We start from the raw sequence: 17,048 nt of genomic DNA, 5'->3' as shown, positions 1-17,048 counted from the left end.
CACTGAGAAGAGCAGCCTAAGAGTAGCCCCAAGTCACTCTAATAGTAGGGTGGAGAGGAGACAGCCCTAAGAAAGGGGGCACGGGTCTGGACAGTTGAAGAGAATTTGCTTGGAAACAGTGCGGGGACAGTTGCCCGTCCTGGACTGTCAGGGCTGCAGGGAAGCCGCGTTTTGGGGGACGTGCTGGTGTGGGTCAACAGGGAGGTGAGGGCTGAAGCCAACAGATTAGTGGAACCTCAGGCTCACCTCCCAGCGAGGGTACGGCAAACCCAGCCCCAGCAGAACCGGGTGCAAGAGCAAGAGGCTCCGCTTGGGTAGGCATCTCATGAGGAAGGGGCTGTCACTCTAGCAGATGCCGGGAGTGGGCTGGGACAGGGTGGCGGGGGGGATGCTGATTGGTCTTTCTAATCACCCATCACATGCAGTGCACACCTCTCGCTGAGCATAGGAAACTGCTCACAGGGTGTCAGCATTAGCTCCTCCGTCTGTGGTTATAAGGGGGGTGGGCGTGTGTGAGTGCATATGGACCCAGATGTGCTCGCTGTCCTTGTCTGTGTGTGAAAGCAGGCATATGACTGTTTGTATGGCTCATACATGTCCTGCACAGAGTAATGGAGAGGGAGAAGGAGAAGGCAGGCATGGGATACTCCTGTGTTTCAGCAGCAGGCACAGTGAGAACCCCAGGCATCTGCAAGGTCTCCAGGAGAGCTAGGGACTTGAAATGTATTGTTTACACCACAACTTGGCACCAAAGCCATGGTCTCTGCGTGCCTGCCCCTAATGCTTGGTGTCGGTGTGCATTTCCGTGTTTTCTCTGAAAGAGGAGAGTGTGGGCTGATAAATGTCAGTGTAGTCACGTGTCAAGTAGGTGAGAGTGCTTCATATTATTGATCTGACCACTCGAGTGACAGGGGCTCCTTGTGGCCAGATAATGACTGAATAAGCGGAGCCCTCCGGCCTCAGCTGTGAGCACTGGTGTTCCTGTAAGTCCGGACGCCCTGCCAGTTTCTGGGTGGGGTGTGGTGGGCTGATTCAAGTCTTCGGTCCTGTGACTCAGGCACTGCCCATGCAGTGACACGCAGGGCACAGAGGCCTTGTCCAGGTGTCCTTGCTTCATGGTTTGTCTTTAAGTAATCACACAGTTAGCATGAGACTTAGTGCCTTCACAGCACAGGGCTCCAACAGAAAATGCTCTGTGCCATTGACTGGTTTTGACACTGGTTTCCTTTTTATAAGTTTTATGATGCCAAGTAATTGGTATGTTACTTCCCCCTCTGCCTGGAAGACCAAGGCATGGAGACTAGAGCGGAAGGAACTGGCATTTGCGCTCTCAGCGTTTGCACTTGGCAGTAGGTGCTCATGAACTCCCGATCATGCCACGGGGGCCTCTGAGCCCCACTGATTGCTTCCTCCATTACCCGGGCTCTGGCCTCATTCTGGCCTCGCAAACCCAAGCCTTAGATTTATGGCAGGAAAGAGCTTCCTGACTTTTTTAGTGACAACATGTTAATCAGGTGGCTACTGAAACGAAATTTGTTTTTGGGCTATAATTTTGTGCAGAAGTGCCGAGTGGGTGGGGGATGTGCTACCCCATAGGGAAGGACACTGCTCTCACTCTCCTGTGTGTGTAATGACAAGCTCCCCCCGCCCCCGACGTCACTTTAGTCAGAGCTAATGGGGAAGTTCTTTGAACAGAATGAACTGTGTAGAGTCATAGTTGAATGTGGTCGGAAAGACGGCTCCACTCACCTTCTCATATTGCTACCTACAGTCATTGAAGTCAACAAGCGGGACATACTTTTCCTGGTGGATGGCTCATCAGCACTGGACCTGTCCAACTTCAATGCCATCCGTGATTTCATTATCAAGGTCATCCAGAGGCTGGAAATTGGACAGGATCTCATCCAGGTGGCAGTGGCTCAGTACGCAAACACTGTGAGGCCAGAGTTTTATTTCAGTAGCTACCCCAGCAAGAAGGAGGTCATTACCGCCGTGCGGAGAATGAAGCCCATGGGAGGCTCGGCCCTGAACACGGGCGCCGCTCTGGACTTCGTTCGGAACAACCTGTTCACTAGTGCAGCAGGGCACCGGGTCGCCGAGGGGGTCCCCAAGCTCCTGGTGCTGATTACAGGTGGTAAGTCCCTAGACGAAGTCAGCCAGCCGGCCCAGGAGCTGAAGAGGAGCAGCATCCTGTGCTTTGCGGTTGGGAGCAAGGCGGCCGACCAGGCGGAGTTGGCGGACATGGCCTTTGATTCGTCGCTGGTGTTCACCCCGGCTGAGTTCCAAACTGCCCCTTTGCAGGGCATGCTGCCCAGCTTGCTGGCGCCTCTCAGGACCCTCTCCGGAACCACGGAAGGTAGGTACGGCTGGAGTGGGAGGTGTCAGACACACCACAGGGTGGCCTCCAGGCGGAGCCTTTGAGAAACAAAACAAAAGGAAGTTTTACTTGTGTTCAGTTAGGAGACAACTCTGAAATGGTGGAAGCAAGAGCCACACATGAGTTTTATTTCAGGTTTCCGTTTACCCTGAGCAGGGAATTGTCCGACTTGGATGCACTATGACACAACTGCATGTCTTAAGATGTCACATGAGAATTGTACGCCTTCAAATGTCATAAGAACCATCTGACTCGAATTATAGGATCAGGGCCACCTGTCTTTGAAGCTTCTAGCTGAGGAGGTCACTTCTCAGTTCCTGTCCCTCGTGAGGTCCCAGTGTTCAGTTTCTCCTGGTGACACCTGTCTGGCCTCCTTTTCCCACCACCAACATGTAGCCTGGATCTTCCTCTCCTGAGCTGACAGTGCACTTCTAAGTGATTCGAACTCGACCAGCATAGGACATTAACCCTCTCTCCTCTCTCTTTAAGGGATTTCCTTAAGTGCAAAATATAGTGAATGAATGGGCATGAAGAGAAAAACCCAGTGGTTGTTTCAATCTCTCATTTAATATGATTGTCAGTGGGAAGTTATTTTAAAACACATTCTAGCAGTCTATGACCTCATGAATTGAATAAGTATAATTTGCCGTCCTCAATGAAGATTAATATAATGGAAACAAGCTTTTCCACCTCACAAGCTTTACCACTGGAAGGGTGTTCGGTGCACAACCCATGTTGCATGACCCATGTTGCATGTTGTATGACCCATGTTGTAGGACCCATGTTGCATGAGTGCATGCTTTCTCTTCATGCTCTCTGGTCTTCTAAAAGCCTCTCTCTCTCTCTCTCTCTCTCTCTCTCTCTCTGCCTGCCTGTCTGTCTCTCTCCCTCTCTTTTATTTTCTTAAAAATTCTAACCCACCCTCTCATAGCCAAAGTACAATTTGATAGAACATAGGATAAAATTAGTTGTTAGGTTTAAATTTCAGTGAGACACCAGGGAAGAGATGGGAAGTAATTTTTTCAAAGGACATGTACTAAATGTGTTGGGAAAAAACTCTAATTTGAGAATTGGACTTTTGATTCTTCATGTGTACAGCCTCAGCCAAGCATAGCAAGTAGACTCTGTATTTTCACATGTTTCCAGGATTCTGTGATCTCACCCAGAGGGATTCCCATAGGTACCCTTTTGGATTAACATCTGGCAATCCCGTGATGCCCTGTTAGGAAAAGAGGACAGTAGGAAATGACAAATGGGTGCCCCTAGGAATCCTTCATGATGAGAACAGACTAACAGTATTGAGTTTTTTAGTCATAAGGAACTCATGTTCTCAGGTTAACTTGGGTTAAGGCTTCTAACCTATCTGTAAGGGGAATCTCTGTGAATGTGTAGAGGTGAACCCCCAAGGACCCAGGTGAACTTGGCTGTGAACCTGGTTCAGAGACATGAGTGAGACAGAATTTGACAGCACTCTTGCAGAATTCATTCCCTAGGAAGGATGTTCTGGTTCAAGGACTCGATCCTTTTTGTTGTTTGAAAGCAGTCTACCTTTGGCGCTGTGTCTCTCTGTGAGCCAACTTGGTCCCATAAACTTGGCTATGGACATACCTCATAGCACCAGTCGCCATGGAGGAAAATATGTGCCCCTCTGCCATATTTTACCAGATGGATGTGCTTTGCGTCACTGATGTCTTGTGTCTTATGTGTTGGCATGTGTGCACCGGTTGCGGGCACACATGAGTGTGTGTGTCTCACTTTGTTTTCTGTGCTTCACTGCAGTTCACGTAAACCCAAGGGATATCATCTTTCTTTTGGATGGATCGCTCAACGTTGGAAAGACCAACTTCCCTTATGTGCGGGACTTTGTAATGAACGTAGTTAACAGCCTTGATGTTGGAAGCGACAGTATTCGTGTGGGTTTAGTGCAATTTAGTGACACTCCGGTCACGGAGTTCTCCCTAAACACGTACCAGACAAAGTCAGATTTGCTTGCTCACCTGAGACAGCTGCAGCTCCAGGGGGGGTCAGGCCTGAACACGGGCTCCGCCCTGCGCTATGTCCATGCCAACCACTTCATCGAAGCTGGCGGCAGCAGGATCCGCGAACACGTCCCACAGCTCTTGCTCCTGCTCACAGCAGGGCGGTCTGAGGACTCCTATTTGCAAGCCGCCAATGCACTAGCCCGAGAGGGCGTCCTGACCTTTTGTGTGGGAGCTCACCAGGCGGATAAGGCCGAGCTTGAGCAGATTGCTTTTAACCCGAGCCTGGTGTATCTCATGGATGATTTCCGCTCCCTGTCAGCTTTGCCGCAGCAGCTGATTCAGCCCCTAACCACATATGTTAGTGGAGGTGTGGAGGAGGTGCAACTCACCCAGCCAGGTAAAGCTCCCCCACTGCACGGGGCTCCCTCCCCTGGCAGGCAGGTGGCCCAACCCGAACTCAAGAGCATGGTGAACCCTAGAAACTCAACTGACTCCCTTTGGTTGGAATATTTTGATTGGGGGTCTGAGACACTGTACCGGCAAGTTTATATTCTCTACCTAAAGGGTGTTCATTGATGAAAGTGAGCTTAGGAAATTCAGCTTCCATTCCTTGCATCTTATCCCACCCTTTATTCAAAAGCTGTCTCCCCCACCCCCAATGCCTGTGAAGATTCTGGGGTGCAAATCCAGGTGGAAATGAAAGGGTGTAGATAGACAGAGGTGGGTTTCCTGTCACACATGAGGATGCCTTGGCGTCAGTTAGAAATCACAGTTCTTTTCTTTATATGACTTTTTTATTTGTTATGTTCAAAATCTGCTGTATCTAGACAATTATTTGTTGTAATCCCAACAAAGCCAGCCACTTTATGTGACAGTAACACAATTTCCAAAGGAAGTCTGGATAGTTGTTCTTATTGCAAATTAATTTGGTGGTGAGATATGGAGTACTGGATCTTGCAGCTGACATCACACGGACAGGTAGCAAGACTGAGACAACCAAAACCTAATCGAATGAATTCCCATTGTGTGAACTGAAAATCATGTTCACGTTACCCATTGTAGCCCCATATGGGCGGCCATCCTTTCTTGTCTAAATACAGCAGCTTGGAAAGCAGTGACAGAAGCCTGCCTGACCACAGAGCAATGACAGACACCTGTCAGCTGATAATGTGTCAACTCAGTTATTCTTGTGTAATTAAACCACATCAGACTTTGTCACTAGAGATAGGTCAATTTTTAGGCAAAAGGACAATAAGGACCACATGTTTGATAGTTTAGTTTATAGTTTGAAAACACTGTCTGTTCTCCTAGAGCAGTGATGGCGAACCTATGGCACGCGTGTCAGAGGTGACACACGTACTCATTTTTTTGGTTGATTTTTCTTTGTTAAATGGCATTTAAATATATAAAATAAATATCAAAAATATAAATCTTTGTTTTACTATGGTTGTAAATATCAAAAAATTTCTATATGTGACACGGCACCAGAGTTAAGTTAGGGTTTTTCAAAATGCTGACACGCCGAGCTCAAAAGGTTTGCCATCACTGTCCTAGAGTGATGGCCCCCTGGTGCAAGAATAGAACCCCGTGGGCTTGTCCTTGTCTCGCTCTGTTGAGAAGCTTTCAGATTGGGTGGACCTGCTTATTGTTCTGGTCCTTTGCAAGTATGCACTGCTTTAAAACGGACATTTAAAAATGTTTTTTTATTGATTTCAGAGAGGAAAGGAGAGGGGGAGAGAGAGATAGAAACATCAATGATGAGAGAGAATCACCGATCAGCTGCCTCCTGCACGCCCCTACTGTAGATCGAGCCCGCAACCCGGGCATGTGCCCCAAACGGAATCAAACCAGGACCTCTTGGTTCATGGGCTGATGCTGAGCCACACCAGCCAGGCCGAAACAGACGTTTTACTGACAGGCGGTGAGGGTTCTGCCTCCCTTGTTGGTACAGTGATCGTCAGATGAATTGCGTGAACTCCTGTTACCAAATGCTGGTGGTGCTGGGCTGACGTCAGTTTGGTGCCTGTTAAATTCTTGAACCTCATGGTGTCCTAACCTCCTTTTTCTTGTAGAAAGCAAGCGAGACATTCTTTTCCTCTTTGATGGCTCAGCCAATCTTGTGGGCCAGTTCCATGTCGTCCGTGACTTTCTCTACAAGGTGATCGATGAGCTTGATGTGAAGCCAGATGGGACCCGAATTGCAGTGGCTCAGTACAGCGACAATGTCAGGGTCGAGTCTCATTTTAATCAGCACCAGAACAAGCCTGAAATCCTGAATCTCGTGAAGAGAATGAAAATCAAGACTGGTAAAACCCTCAACGTGGGCTATGCCCTGGACTATGCACTCAGATCCATTTATGTGAAGTCTGCCGGGAGCCGGATAGAGGATGGAGTGCCCCAGTTCCTGGTGCTGCTGGTGGCAGGACGCTCGTTTGATAGTGTGGAAGGGCCGGCACGCCCGCTGAAGGAGAGAGGGGTGGTGCCTTTTGTGTTACAGGCCAAGAACGCAGACCCTGCCCAGTTAGAGCAGATAGTACTATCCCCCGCCTTTATCTTGGCTGCAGAGTCACTTCCCAAGATTGGAGAACTTCAACCACAGATTGTGAATCTCCTGAAAACAGTGCCTTCATCAGGTATGGCATAGGAATTCTGGTTGGGCCTGCAGCTTAGTTCTCCAGGGTGTGGGTTGATGGTGGGCTGCTGGCTCCAGGTCCTGAGATCAAAGCCGTCCTTGGGTTTCCAGGGAAGGTGGAAGACTAACGATCATTTCTGTAGAAACAATGAAATATGACTTTTCCTTCCTCACTCAGACTCTGTAACTGCTGTTTAGGGCAAAACAGGAGAATCAGGGTGATTATTTTGAAGGACATGAGAGTATCCTATATAATAAAAGGGTAATATGCAAATTTACCCTAACAGCAGAATGACCAGTCACTATAACGTGCACTGACCAACCGGGGGCAGACGCTTAATGCAGGAGCTGCCCCCTGGTGGTCAGTGTGCTGCCACAGGGGGAGCTCCACTCAGCCACAAGCTGAGCTGATGGCTGTAAGCACAGCGATGGTGGCAGGAACCTCTCCCACCTCCTCGGCAGTGCTAAGGATGTCCGACACATCCCCTGAGGACTCCTGGGCTGCCAGAGGGATGTCTGACTGCCAGCTTAGGTCCAATCCCCTGGGGAGTGGGCCTAAGCCAGCAGGTGGACATCCCCCAAGGGGTCCCAGACTGCGAGAGGGCGCAGGCTGGACTGAGGGGAACCCCCGCCCCCGCCCCTCGAGTACACAAATTTTCATGCATTGGGCATCTAGTTTCACAATAAGATACATGATAAAAATTTAGACATATTAGTGGTTAAAAATCCTTTGAAGACACATAATTTTTACTATATGCATAATAAAAGCCACATGACTTTGTTATAATGTAGTTAAGCCAGTCTTCATCTTCATATCCTGCTCCCTCCCTCCATCATATTTTAAGTGGGTGTCCCTGTGTTAGTATTCATTCCCTACACTAAGGACATGAGGCAGGATGAGAGACAGATACATTCCCACTACACACACTGCATGAAACTGTTTCATCTACAGTACCATGCCTTTGTGTTTAACCACTTTCCATTTGCTGATACAAATGCAATGAAAAGAGTAATTAATTTCATTTACAATCCTTTTGATTAAAAGCGGAGAATCTAGAGTTTCTACACTGACTATTGGTCCCACACACTGTTGGTTTTGGATTATAACCCAGACATCTGGATTACATTTTTTCCCTATTGATCCACTATGACTTGCAGCAATTTATTTAAAACTGCCCATGTATAAAATGTTATTGTTTATACAGGCTCTTCCATCCAGATCTCTCTAGCCCTCAGTGTTTTTCTTGAGTACACCTTTGAAAGTTTATTGCTCAAGCCTTGAACAATTCTAAAATGAAAGGGCTATCTATATAAATTGGTGAGTTTGTTTCCTCCTGTAACAAGTGGAGTGGCTTAAAACAAAAGGAATTAATTCTCTGACAGTTTCAGAGGTCAGAAACACAAAACCAGTTCCACTGGGCTGAAATCAAGGTGTCAGCAAGAGTGTGTCCCTCTTGGAGGTTCCTGGCCTTTTCCAGCTCCTAGAGGCCGCTTGCATTCCTTGGCTTGCGGCTCCTTCCTCCAGCTTCAAAGCCAGTAGCGTAGTGCCTTCTCTCTTCTCTGACCTCTGTTTCCATCCTCATATCTTCTTCCTCTAAACCTGATCCTCTTGTCTCCCACCTATAAGGACGTCCCCAAAGTCAAGTTCTGGGGATTCTGAATCAGACGTTCTTCAGCCCACCACCATCAGTAGGAAACTGTCCCTCTCATGTCCTGTGTGAGTCATTTGGGCTGTCTTCCTTCCAGTTTCAGCTGAAAAGGATGTGGTGTTTCTGCTCGACGGCTCTGAAGGTGTCAGGAGCAGCTTCTCTCTGTTGAAGGATTTTGTCCAGAGAGTGGTGGAGAGCCTGGATGTGGGCCCAGACCGAGTCCGTGTGGCCGTGGTGCAGTACAGTGACCGGACCAGGCCCGAGTTCTACCTGAATTCATACATGGATCAACAGAGTGTGGTCAATGCCATTCGAAGCCTGGCACTGCTGGGAGGGCCGACCCCCAACACCGGGGCCGCCCTGGACTTTGTCCTGAGGAATATCCTGATTAGCTCTGCTGGAAGCAGGATAGCAGAAGGCGTCCCCCAGCTCCTGATCGTCCTCACAGCAGACAGGTCCGGGGATGACGTAAGAGGCCCCTCCGTGGTCCTGAAGAGGGGCGGGGCTGTGCCCATCGGCATCGGCATCGGGAACGCCGACATCACGGAGATGCAGACCATCTCCTACATCCCAGGCTTCGCCGTGGCTGTTCCCACCTTCACGCAGCTGGAGAACGTCCAGCAGGACATCTCCCAGAGGGTGACCCAGCTCACCAGAGAAGAGCTGAGGAGGTTGCAGCCAGACTTGATTATTCCATCAAGGCCAGGTAAGGAGGGGACTCTTGGATCATCGTTCCTTGAAACATCTGGGGCTACTTGTTTGGACTGTGGCCTGCACATTTTGTTTCCTCTATTTATACCTAATTCCACGAAGAATTAGGAACCTCGTTTGGTCTCAGAAATGGTAGAGGCTTGGGGAGATGCTAAGATTCATGTTTTTGGCCAAAGTCTGAGGAAGGGCATGTGTCTCGCTTACAGTGCAGGTGCTCTGACTCTGCATAAAGGCTGTTGTGTAGGTATTCAAAGGGCGGAGCCACCTCATTGACAACAGCAGTTCAGTGTGGTTCTGAGCTGACCGGAGGAGGTCCAGCCTTCCATGACCAGGGAGGGGCTTAGAACACAGGCTCTTCGTCAAGCTGGAACACAGTCTCTGAGATGTTGGTGTTTCCAGAGCCAAAGTGTGAGGATTGCTTTTGAATTTGCTTGGTGTTGAGAAGTGTCTTAGCTGGCAGGAAGGCCACCAGGCTGTGTGACGGCATTTACCCTATACCCTCCTTCCTATCTGTTTTCCTAGGCCTGGTTACAATAAACTAGAAAATGATGGGAGCCTGGCTGCTGAGAAGGAAGGGGATTGAGATGTGGCCACCCCCTCCAAAAATACCCAGCAGGGCCCTGTCCTCCCTGGGCCCCTGGATGGGGATGGCCACAGTGGTAGAGAGACAACCATGGCTTCTCCTTGTGGCTCACGTTCTACAGGACACCATCCATGGCCTCATGGCATAGAGAGGGGGAAGGAAGGGAGGAGAAAAAGCCAGTGAGAAAAGTGGGATGCAGGACACCTGCCTTTGGGTGGACGAGGGAGGCGAGGGTGATGGACACAGTGCGAGGGAGTGGGAGTCAGCTTCTCCTTGCTGGTGTCCAGGGCAGAGCGCAGCACGTGGAATGTTCTAAAGGGTTTGACACCAGATGAAAGTATGCATCAGTGAGGTAAACAAAGGGAAAGAGCTTCCCCCCTAATTGATGTGCGTGGTGCCTCCAGCGCAGTGGGGCCAGAGCCTTTTGCACAGCGCGGCTGCAGTGCCAGTGTTCCCGAGAGCGCCCTTTGGAAATGTCAGCACTGGGAACATGCGGCTCCTTTACCAGAAGCGCAAGCCCATCTTTCTATAATAACAGGATTCCTGCCCACTCACATTCCCTCTCTTTCAAGTGACGATATCCTTCCTCCTCTTTTCTCCCTACCCGCTTCCTCTATGCTCTTCTCTCTCAGCTTAGTCTGAGATGGTGGCTGAAATCCCATTTCACTGAGAAATGTAAGTAAATTGGAAAGAACTTCCAGAAGCACCATGTGGTCATCCCAGCACCGTATCCCCATCTCAGCTTCCCTCCTGTGCCCGTGGTGACCCGCCTCTGCTCCCGGGCTCTCCTGTCACCTGCTCATCTGCTTCTTCTCTCTCCTGCGTCTCCTGATCTCCACTGAGGATGGGAAGGGTGGTTTCCTTCATGCTCAAACCTGTTGCTTTCTCTCTGTGTCAAACACTCTCTCCCGGTGCCCTGCATCCCCTCCAGCAGCGCCTTAGTCTCCTCTTAGGTGAGTTCCTATATTCCCTACAACTCCACTCTGAACCCACCCCTCTGCCCCTCACTCTCGCCACTCCACCCAGAGCGCTCTTCTCAAGGCCCCTCCAACCCATGGGCAATTCACAAGTGACATTTTGCTGTCACTGCTGAGGCCCCCTCCTTCCCGAAACACCATCCCCACTTCATCTACACATGTGTCTTGTGTGCCTAGTCTCTGCCTCCCTCAGTTACCCTTCCTTATCCTTTGCTGGTTCCTCTTCTCCTCCCTGACTTGTCATTGCTGTGCTAGGACTCAGAATTAGGATATTTTGCCCGTGGTGATTCCATGACAACCTGGGAGGTGGTTTGTTAATGCTGATAATTAGGTGCCAACGAAGGTGAAACCCATGGTTTGATTCGGTTTGATTCGCAGGTGCAGGCAGCAAGAAGGATGTGGTCTTTCTCATTGATGGGTCCCTACGTGCTAGCCCTGAGTTTCAGTACATCCGCACCCTCATTGAGAAGCTGGTGGACTCGCTGGACGTGGGCTTTGACACGACCCGGGTGGCAGTCATCCAGTTCAGTGAGGACACCAATGTGGAGTTCTTGCTCAATGAATACTCCAGCAAGGAGGAGGTGCAGAATGCGGTGAGGCGGCTGCGGCCCAAGGGCGGGCGGCAGATCAACGTTGGGAATGCACTGGAGTATGTGTCAAAAAATATCTTCAAGAGGCCACTGGGGAGCCGGATTGAAGAGGGCGTTCCTCAGTTCCTGGTCCTCATTTCATCTGGAAAATCCGGGGATGAGGTGGACGACGCGGCAGCAGAGCTCAAGAGGAATGGCGTGGCACCATTTACCATCTCCAAGAGTGCAGACCAAGAGGAGCTGGTTAAGATTTCCCTGAGCCCTGAGTACGTGTTCTCAGTGAGCACCTTCCGGGAGCTGCCCACCCTGGAGCAGAGGCTGCTGACGCCCATCACGACCCTGACATCAGAGCAGATTCAGCAGATGCTGGCCCGCACTCCCTACCCTCCTCCCGGTGGGTTTGAATGTGTTGTTGTTGCTTCTCTCTGAGTGTTTTCGATATAAAAAAAATAACAGGCTCAAAGATCCATGGTCCTCAGGATGAGTTAAAATAAAATAAAGGCACACCTGTGATTGAGCCACTTGGGCCTATTGCTTGTGGCCAGAAGGAAAGATGCACAGGATGGTGAACCACGGGATAGCTCAGTGTTAGAAAGGACTTCTGATAGGTCTCAGGCTTATGGTAGGTGAGTCTGTGGAAAGCTTAAGGAAGTAGGACTTTGCCAGGATCAGATGTTGTTAAGAAATTAAAGTAATTCTGTGATTGGGTGTCTTGCTAAATCTTATGGCTAAAGTTCTAATTGGTAAAGAAACAGTGGTTATTCCTATGAGCCAGGATAGAGCTGTGTTTGGTTATTTTTGTCTTCTTTTTTGTCAGTGTTTACATAGGATTCCAGCATGACCTCATTTTTGTCTTGCTCCATGGTGGCCACAGTGTGGCTTTCCCTGGTGTTGATGTTCTCTGAGGCCTGGCTGTGTGTGCCAGGAGAGATTTCCTCTTTCTCAGTATAAACGTTTCAATTCCATGACTTGCTCACCTTTTGCTGTGCTGTTTCCACTATAAGTAGCCCAGTGATTTATGAAGCAAAAGACAGGTTGAATTTGTGGAGTGGAAACATATTAGTAGTTTAATACATGACATCCAAGAAGTACCTAGAATTCCAACTAAGAGGAAAACAGAGTTTTCTGATTGGTTTTATAGTTAAAAATGGACTCATGTAAAGTAAAGAAGTGGGAACAGTAATATTGACAATAAAAACTTTCTATAAACCTTAGAGAAATGTGAGCAAAAAGAAATACTATGACTGTAACACCTGGGGAGCTGTAGTGGCCCTCTGGGGGACAGTTGGGGTTACCTGAGTGGTCAGCAGCTGAGTGGTGACCATGGATGAGGAGAGGACCTTTGACCTCAGCTGCCTCTCTCTTCTTGTACAACAAGGATGTTGGTCTGGATGATCTCAGTTCTTTATGTGGTAACAGTTCATGACTCTGTAGATTATGGTTTCCAGAATTTGTTTCTAAATATTGCTTTTATTTTAGAAATTAGTTGTAACCCAGACCCCAAAGCCAAAATTAAAATCGAATAAACTCAGAAAGTCTTGGAGACCTAAAATATATCAAGAAGTGGATACTGTTTAGGTGAAAAAGGCCCAGTTTTAATGATTAATTTTAAAAAGTCCAAGAAATAAACACCGATGACTCGGGTGATAGTTTTAATGTTAATATTATGGTGCAACACCACGCCAAGTCCAGAATACAATACAAACCTCAGAAACAAAGGCAGAAATCAAGACAGATGGGTGCCAGCCACGCACTGAGTTTTCCTCTTCTTTTCTCCCCAGCTGCCGAGAGCGATGCTGCCGACATTGTCTTCCTCATTGACAGCTCCGACGGTGTGACGTCTGAAGGCATTGCACACATCCGAGACTTTATCATAAGGATTGTCCGAAGGCTCAACGTTGGCCCCAATAAAGTGAGAATTGGGGTTGTGCAGTTCAGCAATGATGTCTTCCCGGAATTCCAACTGAAGACCCATAAGTCCCAGGCCACTGTGCTCGATGCCATCCGCCGCCTGAGGTTCAAAGGCGGGTCTCCACTGAACACCGGCAGAGCTCTGGAATATGTGGCAAAAAATCTCTTTATCAAGTCTGCTGGGAGCCGGAGAGAAGACGGGGTGCCCCAACACCTGGTTCTGTTTCTGGGTGGAAAATCCCAGGATGACATTTCCAGGCCTTCAATTTTGATACGCGAGGCAGGGATTGTGAGTTTAGGGGTCGGAGACCGAAAAATTGACAGCTTGGAGCTGGAGGCTATCACTGGCTACCCCAGCCTGGTCTTCAGAGTGCGAGAGTTCAGAGATCTCCCCAGTGTAGAAGAGAGGATCGTGTACTCATTAGGACCCTCGGGGATCACACCTGCACCACCGGGAGTGGACATACCCTCCCCCCCTCGGACAGGTATGAACTGTGGAACCCATGACTGTAGAGTATGACATCAATTGTTTTTCAACTGAGAAATGTAAATAGTAGCATTTATTTGAATAATTTTCATCTCATAGGGTTGTTGCTGCAGATAGTATTAGAAAGTAAATACCAGAATAATAAACAGTTGAAATTGTAGAAGGAAATATCCCAGAAAGCATATGGTCACTGATTCTTCCATGAGACTTCCATGAGCTTCCGTGAGGCTAACGTAGCCCCATTAAAAGGTTCGATGAAGGTGCATTGAGGGGTAACCACAGGCTTGTTGGCTCTCAGAATAGGACAACATCATTGAAATTGGCCAATCTATGACCTTCTCTGCTCTGATCTTGACCACTTGATATAATTGGGAAATTACCCCAAATGCCACTGATTTTCAGCAGGGTCCCACGAAGCTCTCAGCATACTGGCAGGGGGCCTGCTTTCCATTTTCCAATTTGTATCTGAAGCCTTTCCTTGCTCTGCCTCTAGCACATGTCCCCTGACTCCTGTCAGACGTCATCCTTTGTTTTTGACCAGAGGAAAGTGTTCGATGGTATTTCCTAAAACACCTGAGGCCATGGACCACTGAATCCATAGTAGAGTACCATTTAGTAAGGGATAATGGGGACTCAGTTTCATGAGTTCTTGAGTCCTTGCCTTTTTGTTTCAGTGATTTATCATTTTATCTTCTTGTCTTTAGCATAATGTGTTGAGGGCTGTGAATTAAGAAGCCGTAGAGGCGCCGAAACCGGTTTGGCTCAGTGGATAGAGCACCGGCCTGCGGATTGAAGGGTCCCGGGTTCGATTCAAGTCAAGGGCATGTACCTGGGTTGCGGGCACATCCCCAGTAGGAGATGTGCAGGAGGCAGCTGATCGATGTTTCTCTCTCATCGATGTTTCTAGCTCTCTATCTCTCTCCCTTCCTCTCTGTAAAAAATCAATAAAATATATTTAAAAAAAAAAAGAAGCAGTAGAGGCATGGGATTGAGCTAAGGTGTTCAATGTGAATGAGTTACAGGAATGTCTTATGTCAATTATTTTAATTTATAGTTTGCTTATTAATGCGTGACTATGGAAACCAAAGTTCTCCTCCTTTTCATTCTGGCCCCTTTTAGATAAAAAGAAAGCAGACATTGTGTTCCTATTGGACGGCTCCATCAACTTCCAGAGGAGCAGCTTCCAGGAGGTGCTCCACTTCGTGTCTGAGATCGTGGACACAGTTTATGGACAGGGCGACTCCATCCAGGTGGGGCTGGTCCAGTACAACTCTGACCCCACCGACGAGTTCTTCCTGAAGGACTTCTCCACCAAGCAGCAGATTATCGATGCCATCAACAAGGTGGTCTACAAAGGGGGGAGGCACGCGAACACCAAGGTGGCCATCGAGCACCTGCGGCTGAATCACTTCGTGCCGGAGGCAGGCAGCCGCCTGGATCAGCGGGTCCCTCAGATCGCGTTTGTGATCACCGGCGGGAAGTCCATGGAGGACGCTCAGGAGGCGAGCCTGGCACTCACCCAGAGAGGTGTCAAAGTGTTTGCGGTGGGCCTGGGAAACATCGACTCAGTGGAGGTCGGGAAGATTGCATCCAACAGCGCCACGGCCTTCCGTGTGGGGAACATCCAGGAGCTGTCGGAGTTGAAGGAGCAGGTGTTGGAAACTCTGGACGATGCCATGAATGAGATCTTGTGTCCGGGGGTGACGGATGTTTCCAAAGGTAATCCTTTTCCTGAGCACGTTTTCCATCCAGTCTTGTTGATGTGACTTAGTGACCTAGGTCCCCAGCGCTGGCCTGTGGCTTCCTTAAGCATTGATCACTTCAGGCATTTCCTCATCTCACTGAGGGTGGGGCCCTGGTGGGCACCTAGCCAGGTCTGGGATATTCTTTAAAGAGTGGAAGCTTGCCTTTCATGCCCTTATAAGATTTACCTTTTCTCCCTATTCTTTAATCCCCCAAATAATTCAGATGGCCCTTGTTTCTGTTTGTAGCCTTCTTATATGAATTATGTGAGACCAGAGTATTTGAGTTCTCATGTTCAGGAACTTGGGAGGCATGTAAACAGCAACTATATGTCATGCCAAAATTGATTAATATCATGAAAAGAGAAACAGATTAAAATGGCCTACTGTTCTGGTTCCTAACTGTCAGCACCGGTGTTCCCTGTGAGAGAGACTGGTCTAATTTCTTCTCAAAGGTCATCCATAGAAGATCTCATTTTGCCCTTGAGCATGACGTCTGGCTCATGTCCTGGGGTTGTGCCTGTACCTTGAACTCACCTGTGCAGCCCATCTCAGAGCTCATTGCCTGCTTTCTCCCTTTATAGCCTGTAATCTGGATGTGATTCTGGGGTTTGATGGTTCAAGAGATCAGAATGTCTTTGTGACTCAGAAAGGCCTTGAGTCTAAGGTGGACATCATCCTGAATAGAATCAGCCAGATGCAAAGACTCAGCTGCAGTGGCGGCCAGATGCCCACCGTGCGGGTGTCTGTGGTGGCCAACACTCCCTCGGGCCCTGTGGAGGCCTTCGACTTTGCCGAGTACCAGCCGGAGCTGTTTGAGAAGTTCCGGAACATGCGCAGCCAGCACCCCTACGTTCTCACTGCGGACACGCTGAAGGCCTATCAGAGCAAGTTCAGGCAGTCCTCGCCCGACAGTGTGAAGGTGAGCAGGGCCCATGTTCAGCTTCTTGTGCCATATTTGGACTTGCCTCGCCAGGAAGAACACCTTGTTGTCCCCTAAACACTCTTCACATTTGATGGGTTGCTCATGCCTGTATTCAACTCATGACATTCTGAAGTGTGATTTCTCCCTTGTTTTTATAATTTTACTTAAGCTCTAAAAAAATCCTCGTAATCAGAAATTAAGCTTGAATAACTTTAATTTGTGATTAATTTATATTTATAGTCCTACCCATTAAATAGTTCTGTTCTCCATACATATTTCTCTCCCGGTGTGTACATACATATGTATTTATTATGTGCACACACACACACACACACGATTTCTAGAAACGACATCACATAAGTAGGAGAGTGAGATAACTGTTCTTATTTTCATCGCTGCTTGCATTTTTGAATAAATCAACCACTGCAATCCCTTCACTTTCCACTTGACTAACTGCACAAGAGCAGAGAGCTATGAACATG

General features: G+C 48.6%; 1 protein-coding gene across 1 annotated transcript in view; it reads left to right on the top strand.

Annotated features, from left to right (window-relative positions):
- The window catches only part of COL6A3 (collagen type VI alpha 3 chain), a 75,151-nt gene that overhangs the window by 22,124 nt on the left and 35,979 nt on the right, over nucleotides 1–17,048 (top strand). Inside the window, exons 5-12 of the mRNA XM_070422468.1 lie at nucleotides 1,772–2,356; nucleotides 4,157–4,756; nucleotides 6,432–6,992; nucleotides 8,738–9,346; nucleotides 11,290–11,895; nucleotides 13,283–13,897; nucleotides 15,019–15,618; nucleotides 16,226–16,563. Of these exons, the coding sequence (XP_070278569.1) occupies nucleotides 1,772–2,356; nucleotides 4,157–4,756; nucleotides 6,432–6,992; nucleotides 8,738–9,346; nucleotides 11,290–11,895; nucleotides 13,283–13,897; nucleotides 15,019–15,618; nucleotides 16,226–16,563 (4,514 nt within the window). The remainder of the gene's footprint in view (nucleotides 1–1,771; nucleotides 2,357–4,156; nucleotides 4,757–6,431; nucleotides 6,993–8,737; nucleotides 9,347–11,289; nucleotides 11,896–13,282; nucleotides 13,898–15,018; nucleotides 15,619–16,225; nucleotides 16,564–17,048) is intronic.

Source organism: Myotis yumanensis, unplaced genomic scaffold (assembly GCF_028538775.1).
Source record: "Myotis yumanensis isolate MYYU_CA2020_CCGP unplaced genomic scaffold, mMyoYum1.0.hap1 SCAF_8, whole genome shotgun sequence".
Taxonomy (NCBI): domain Eukaryota; kingdom Metazoa; phylum Chordata; class Mammalia; order Chiroptera; family Vespertilionidae; genus Myotis; species Myotis yumanensis.
Note: the sequence above shows the minus strand (reverse complement) of the source record. Positions and strands in the feature narration are given on the sequence as shown.